The sequence below is a fragment of the Clupea harengus genome, chromosome 7 (assembly GCF_900700415.2).
Source record: "Clupea harengus chromosome 7, Ch_v2.0.2, whole genome shotgun sequence".
NCBI lineage: Eukaryota > Metazoa > Chordata > Actinopteri > Clupeiformes > Clupeidae > Clupea > Clupea harengus.
In genome coordinates this window covers 14,133,976-14,142,278 of record NC_045158.1, presented here as the reverse complement: position 1 = coordinate 14,142,278, position 8,303 = coordinate 14,133,976, and the positions used below count along the sequence as shown (strand labels likewise).

The window sequence follows — 8,303 nt, the reverse complement described above, 5'->3', positions numbered from 1 at the left end:
CCCCTGTGACGTCATACTAGCATGTGATCAGGTAGCACGTGATGCTGCTCCAGTATCACAGCAGCACAAAGAGTTATCAAACTTCCCGTGTCGGTCTTATTTGCATTCTGCTGATTTAATTTTTTCTCAGGCTTACTTGTTTAGGCATAATGAGTCCCATGGTTCATCAATTCCCTTTCAGAATTAAAAAAAACAATGATCAAAAAAGTTCTGCCATGTTTTTGTTGTTCAATCAATAAGTTACTTACATAAAGGCAGTTACAAAACAAGCCTGTTGTCAGGAATGTGAATCAATTCAACATATTCTTGATCTTTAAAAAAACAAAAAAAATCAATCCTGACCACAAAACAAAGCATTAAAGTGAGTGCCGAACTTTAGTGGTGGGTGTGGGATAGGTACAAAGGTTTAGCAGCCATTTACCTGTGCTGTACAAGTCTCGGCAGTCACCTGACAATCATATAACTTGTCTAGTACCGCTTTCAAACTGAGGTCCAACCAGGGATTATACCCACATAGATTTTGTGGGTTCCTAACAGCCAGGGAGGAACAAATTAATCTTACTGGTTGCAAGTGACTAGTGATGGGAATTCTGGGTCTTTTTAGTGAGCCGGTACATTTGGCTCTGCACAGCAATAAGAACCAGCTCTTTCAGCTCCCAAAAGGCTCTGCATTTAGTACCACTTCTCGCTTTCATAATTCAGGCAAATTTAGCAATGTCTTGAGCTACGATTGGTATGCGTGCATGTACATCTCTTAAAGTAACACTATTCAACAATTTGACCCTTTATGCGGTATGGTTTTATAGGCAACTAGTTTTGGTACCATCCTCAAATTCATTTTGATAGCATATGGTCATGTGAATGACAGATCAATCCCTGTCTCTTTCCCAATAGCCATCCAGCATATGCCCTTTGTAGTTCTGTGTTCCAGGCTGGAACACCCTGCAAAAAATGGAAGAAAAGATTTCACAGCATTACATTGCCAGCTATACTGCCAAAAAGACATCAGTTAGTGTGTTGGCAAGCTTCTATCAGTGTCAACTGGGCGGTTGGTGGTATTTGCAAGGTTTTTGCATGCCTTTTAGGTAGTGACCTTGCTAGGTTTGGAACAGAACTCCTTATTGCTGCTTTAAATGATTCAATTAAGTTATACTAAAGCTTATAACTTCCAAAATACCATTATTTTACATAACGTTTGGTATTTAAACATTAATGTAAAAATATCAAACACTCTTACACATCTGTTGAACGTTTTATTTATTATACTGAATGTTGGTGGCACTCACATCAACACAACATTTAGTCAGTGCATGGAGTGCCAGAGCAGTGTGGCGAAGAGATCATTCCATTATTCTGTCTTCTATTACTTCACAAAAAAATAAAGACAAAAATAAGAAATGGGCTCTCAGATGGGAGCCGGCTAATAGAGCTGATCTGTTCGCGACAGACACATCACTAGGATGCATACAGGGTCTTGACATAATTGACACAGGTTTGCCATTGCCAATAAACAAAGGTGAGATGCTGACATTAATGTTTTCAATGGTAGTAAACCACGATTGGATCAACATGGAAATCTGGCAAGAATAAATGTGTGGGAGCTCTTGGCTGTGTGTGGTGAGGAAGAGATTGTGATGCAGATGACTGAACGGTGAGGGACAGCATTGTCCATGCAAACATAACAAGGCTGCTGAATCAGAGAGGCATCTGCCGATCACAAAAAAACAATCTCAAACAAACTAAAGACACTCAAGAACGAGCAGGGCAGGTACCAGAGCTACGAGGAGCTTCCGAGCTACCAGCTGCTAACAAGATATACTGATCAAACAAGATACTTAGCCCACCGTGAAAACATAACCTTTACTTTCTAAATGTTTCAAATAATTTGGCAAAATTCACATTTGTCATGTGCAGCTTCTTATAATCAAGATCATTCTGTATAATGTTCTTTTTTAATTGCCTTCTTTGCAGGATTTTCATAATCCTCATATTCGGTCCTGACAAATATAAACAGCACAGTTCTGCTGCCATTTCATTGTTTTCGATGTGCCTAAAGGCCTTATTTGCCTCTTATTGAATCCTTCACACTTGATTATGAAATTAGTCTTTGATGGGTACATTCTGAGTCAAACATAGTTTGACCAAAAGAAGAGAAAGGTAAACTAATGACTGTAGAAACAGTCATTTTCTACAGTTTACTTATAGTTAATGAGGTAAGCAGACACAGGTCTATCTCTATAGGGATCTTTTCCAAATGGAGTCATCTGATGCCATGTTTCTGCCTGATGAGATGGTGTCTTTATTCACATAGAGAAAAATGAGTGTCAGAGTGAAAGAAATTCATCAGGCCATCCTCTGGCCACTGTGGGAGGACAACAAATCATATTACAGACAACATCTGAAGATTGTCCTCCTCATTTGTTGTGTTGTAGACACTGAATATGACGTGTCAAAACCCACCGCCCATTTCCAGCCTGTGAGTTAATTGTTATGCATCTCTACTGGGTTGTGACCCAATTGAATTGTCATGACCGGGGATTAACCCGTGTTCACCGACTTGGTTTGAATTGACAAAAGAAGGCTTGAATGTTGGTCAAATAGCCCCGGTTCAAAAGAGGTATATCATAGGGGTGTCAGAAAGGCCTGCCTTCCCTCCTACCTGTATTTGATTTTGCCCCTCCCGTGATTAGGTCTGAGAGAACAGTGGGCCTGATTACATCCTTCAGATGGGTTTAGGTAGGATCATTTCTATTGTTTTAATGAATCACAAAGATATTATATTGTTTTCCTCCCTATTGAAATAGGTCCCAATTGCTGTAGAATTATAGAAAAAGGGTACATTTTAAATAATTGAGAAAGGAAGCATCTTCATTGGTCTTGATTACATAATCTGGTATTTCCAGTCAATCAGTTCTGTAAAATTGCGTTAAATCAAACCAGCGATGCTGTTTGAGCTCATCTCAATGTGACTGCTGTGAGTAGTTGTCACACAGACATTAGATGAGTCAGAATAGTCTGATGAGGCAACATTTGTGAAATAGCACGTGGAAGAACCCTATAGACCCTATAGACACTTTCAAAAGGCAGCTATCTTTTTACCAAAGCATTTTATTAATTTTATTTGGCACTATTTATTTCTCTGTAACTTGAATTTTATCTTGCACTATTTTTACTATTTCTCTGTAAAATTGTTTTAAGGGTACCATATCACTGTCAGAAACAACATTGTGGCTTCAATCTATCTCCTGTTTTTCTCAAAGATATTTCGCTAACGAATTTTCGAAAGTTGGTGAGAGAACTATGAGAAATGAGAGATAAACCGGCAGGAGGTGTCAAGAAAGGGGACAGATTAAGAGAAGAGTTTGTTTTGCTGCGCTGTGTCCAAACATGTGCTGACTTGCACAAACCCGGGGGCTGGGGAGAGGACAAGACATGCGAGGGTCACCCATATCCATAGAATGTGCTTTGCTGTGTTTGTTTCCTGCAGTGTAAACTCTTGCAAAAGCCAAAGATATTGCTATGACTAAGGGGGCTATTGATGAATAACACTGGTTGGTACATCTCTCGCTCACACACACACACACACACACAGAGAATTGACTATGTAGCATTTTTTGACTTCATGAACACTTTTAGATTTTGGGGTCATTAGATATGCTTATATCATGAACATATTCTAAACGGATACAAATATTTAGTGATACGTCATATTTTATATGTTAGTCTTTGAATCAAGGAGAAAAATGTGATGTAAAGAATTTATTATAAAAATGTACTACACGTAAGGAAGTATTAAGGAAATGACATTCTGAGACATGCTTTAAGAACATAATATAAATAGAACAAAAGGTCATGTGCAAAGAGATGACTGTACAAAGACTTTTCAAATACAATGCCCTCTTTTCCCTAAAAAGGACATCATATGGCATATGAGCCTCGCAAGGGGAAACAGTGAGAGAACCACGGCTGGACAAAGAGGGGGGGGGGGAAACCAGACACGAAGCAAGAAAGCTCAGTAATAACATGTATACTCAATCACAATACAAAAATGTGCCTTTTGGAATGAGAAAACACCATTCGTTTAGTTCCCTTTAAGATACATCTTTTTTTTCCCCAGCTTGGCTGCAGGTCAACCAGATGGACAGTGGCCTCCCTCTGTAGAGCTACCCAAATTCATGGGTTACTTTCAGGTTAATCTTCACAACCAACCTCCACCTGGTTAAACGTTCTTTATGACAAGAACTCGTGGCATTTGGGTTTTGCCAAGTTCTTTTTGCGGCTCAGTCCAACTGTCCGAATCTTCGGCTGAAGTACATTCAATTTATACATTTTCATTAAGACTACTCATATGGAATGATGGGAGGATCTGGGCTTCACGGAGCACTGTGCAGAGGATCATGGAGAGGTGAAACAACTGGAGAAGGCCACAAGTTAGTCACTGAACAATAAGCTGAAGGATCATTCTCCCCTGGAAACTTCAGGAAACCGTTTCCTCTGACTATGGATCTGCTATGGATCCCCTCTCCACAACCCCCATCTTGCATGTAACCGACGGATGTCCATTTGATCCGTGCACACAACAGTATCACTCTCCGCTACTTCCTTAAATATATGACAACATCTGAACGCTGCTCTAATTCTCATGCTCTCAATATAAAAAGGGCTTAGTTTGGTTTATGTCCCATCGCAAAAAAACACAAACACAGACACAAAGGTTTGTTAGCTGTTGAGTCCTGAAAGAGATGCAACAGCTATTTCTACCATGGACAACCTTTTGAAGTTTTTGTTGTAAAAGAACAATAATCCCTCTAAACCCACGATAATTACGTTATTCCGAGGGAACAGTAAATAGATAATCTTTACTAATCCTCTTAATCGTTTATTTCAGCGGTTTTAATTAATTTGTCTTCTGGACCTGAAAACTTCATCTGGCTGGCACATGGCTTTACATCATTATTGTTGGTATAGAAGCAGTTTCATAATTTTTTCAACAATCAAAAGTACAAACTACCCCTTTAAAATTTCTGAGAAAATAGCTAGATGTTATTCAGAACATGCTTCTTTAGACACCCAAGTCAATGGAAAGTTTCATGTTTTCTTGGTGACAGAATGGCTTCATTTTTCTGGTAAGAGTCCAGTTGTGGTGAAGGACAAGAGTAGGCACGTGAGCATAAACTGTTGAATAGTTAGCAAGTCCAAAAGCCACTCGAATCACTTTGCAAAAACACTGATCCAGGGAAATGCAGTCACTGGAGCATTTCATTAATATTTGATGTTCTAACAGGAATCAAGGATCAATCATTGAGGAACGCCCAGGCTCACACTGGGATGAGCTACTTGCATGCTCTGACGCATCAGTAAATGTGGCAATGCCTTGCTGACACTTAAGCCTGAGCATGACCTGCTCACATCACATGATATCACTGTACTGTTGAGCTCTCCTGAGTCACGAAAACTCTTTTTTTTTCTAGAGATAGCTGAGTACATTTCTTTGAGGTGTTCAAACGCACAGAGATGCAAGATGGCAAGTGTTGATTTCTGCCCTTTATGTTTTGTCACGCCCTGTGCTATAACTGGGATGTGCTTATGATGTTACCCTCACTACTCTGCCAGAGAGAAACGCGGTAACAGTCTGGCCCAGTTGTCTCTCAGTCCCGGGAGAAACAGATATTGTTTACTTCATGTTCAACAGCTAATTGTTTTTTACAGAACAGAATAGTTTTCCTCTCCACATCTATCAGCTTCTGAGTTTCTTTCCGAGCTAGCTGAGCATGAGAGCACATTTATACAGGGCCAACATTCTGATTCCAGAACTGGATTCCTGTACAATAACATTATGGATCATTATGGATCATGATGTGTCACAGATCTTTAACTCTCTTGGCTTCTGATAGCACTTCTGCAAACACAGCTAAGTGTGTCACCTGGGCTAATTCTCTTGTTATAGAGATAAACTAGTAATGAGGTTTTGTTGCATGGGCACAAGTAACAGCCATTCTATGCAGAGTAATACAAATAGCTAGCTGTTTTGTGGAGGTAGAGGGTGGGTCCAATTCGTAGTCTAAAAAGGTGGTCCTTTGACAACAGCTTGCCATTGAAAAGGCACTCAAATGTCATTCTATTTCACATCTCATCTAGCCTCGGCTAGTGCTCTCAAGCATTTCATTTGCCATCGTTTTTATTATTAGTACACACTTACAAGAAGGTAAATTGTGAAAATAAAGTTCATTTTTAAAATGTATGGGATAAATTGAGCTTGTCAGAAATCCTTTGGGAATACAGTTAAAGTTTTTTTTTTTGCTTTTTATAGTTTTAAAAGTATATTTAGAAATATAACTTGATGAGATGAATATATTGATAGAAATGACAAGAATAGAGGGGATCAACAGATGTGCACATCCTCTCTATGAGATGTGTTAGCCAACAAACATTTAAAAACAGTAAGGGCAGCAGTTTGAATGAATACAAAGCATGGAGAGTCTTCACATACTCATTCCTTCATTTATAAGAGAGCCAGGATGATGGAGGCCTTAAGAAGTCCCTATCCTGCTCCATTTTAATTGCACATTTTGCTCCGACTTTTCTCCGTCACACTCCTTTCCTCCATCTCTCTACCGTGATATGACGGAGCTGATGGAGTTGTAAGAGGTTCCGCCACCGTTGCAGACGGGTCCATAGCCATTGGGTATGGCCAGCGTTTCGGGGCTGACCCTGAACACGGGCGCCCCCTTGAGCAGGAAGTCAGCTGCGTCACGGCGACCCAGCTCCCGCAGCTTGGTCATCAGGACGCCCACTGTGCTTTCAGGCCTGCGACCCCACTCCTGCAGCAGCGCAGAGGTGGGGCTAGGGGACGGTGGCGAGGATGAAGAGGCTCCATTAGGAAGACCGTTAGCCATCGCCATGCTAACAGTAGGACTGGAACCGTTCCCGGACGAGACCCCACTGTATTTAGCTACTAGCTCGCTTAGGCCCAGGTTCATAGCTAGCAGGCACCAGTCTTTGCCGAGTGCATCGGGTGGGTCCAGCATGCGGCACAGCTTCCGACGAGCCAGCAAGCACACGTCCAAGATGTGCACGTTGGCCCCCAAGCTTCCCTGCCGGAGGACGTCCGTGCATCCGAAAGCCAAGATGCTGCTGAAGCTCTCTTTGTAACCACCCATGGTGTTGGTGAGCCAGCTCTCGCGTTGCGCCTGTGCTCTGTAGAAGTCTTTGGGCTGGTAGATCATGACTGGGCCGAGGTGCTCACGCAGCTGCTGGGGGCTCAGGTAATACTTCACCGTCAGCAGGCCCGGCAGAGTGGTGGCCAGCAGGCCCTCTGCAATACTGCAGATGGTGTCCAGCAGAGCACAGCATCGAGCCCGCTCCGAATCTCGGCCCCGGATTTGCACTTCAATGCCCTGCCCATGGTTGACCAGCAGCACCATGGCCTCAACACTTTCCAGGGACACTTTAGCCCCATTGGTCCAAAGCCGGACATCATCGCAGACATTGAAGCTGCCTGCTTCTGCTTCCCCTCCCTCTCCGTCTGGCCTCTGCTGCTGCTGCCGGCTCCAGCGGCACAGGTTCACCTGCAGCTTGTGGAAGAGGCCACAGGGGAATGGCGCCAAGTGCTCAGCGGGCACGAGCCTTACCCCTCCATACACCAGCGCGTCACACACCCCGCCCTCCTCGTCATCGTCTTCCTCTTCGGTCCAGGAGCGCTGAAGGCCACTGGTGCGAATCAGCGCCGGCACGTCCACCATCCCCTGGGTGCTGAGGTCGCGGGCGCACACGTCCATAGCGTCCAGCACCTGTAACATCTCGTCGGCATCGTCCCCCTCGGCCACCAGGGCCTGCAGCTCCTCCAGACGGTAGCGCCCACGGTAGTGGTGGATTGCCTTGGGCATCTCCACCGAGAGGATGCGGCCCAGCACCGTGCTGCAGAGCCAGCGCGGGTCCAGCAGCACCACGTCCTGCACGGTCTCACTCTGCATGATGTTGATCTGGAGGGGAGAGAGAAAGAAAGAGAGAGAGGGAGAGGGAGAGAAAGAGAGAGAGAGAGAGACCCATGAATGACAGTGACAGACTGGAGGCATAAGACTTGAGTTGAGTAGAGGACACATGAATGGATGTGGGTTGTATAGTTGTAATTAGTTTATGTATACCAGAAATGACACAGGGAGTTAAAGACACTCTTTTATTTCTGTTTAATTGGAAATAACAATAATAACAAGGTAAAAGCAAACCTTTGCACCTAATATTAAAATAAAATGCTCTCTTAATATAAAAAAATGAGAATACTGGAATAATGTAAGAAAAGCTGT

The 8,303-nt window shown here is 42.9% G+C and overlaps 1 protein-coding gene across 2 annotated transcripts in view; it reads right to left on the bottom strand.

Annotated features, from left to right (window-relative positions):
* Nucleotides 1-3,746: 3,746 nt before the first annotated feature.
* Nucleotides 3,747-8,303, bottom strand: part of dapk1 (death-associated protein kinase 1) — a 57,989-nt gene continuing 53,432 nt past the window's right edge. For both annotated transcript variants that reach the window (XM_012828499.3, XM_031570610.2), the window contains exon 26: nt 3,747-7,982. In XM_012828499.3, the coding sequence (XP_012683953.2) occupies nt 6,612-7,982 (1,371 nt within the window). In that variant the 3' untranslated portion in view covers nt 3,747-6,611. The remainder of the gene's footprint in view (nt 7,983-8,303) is intronic.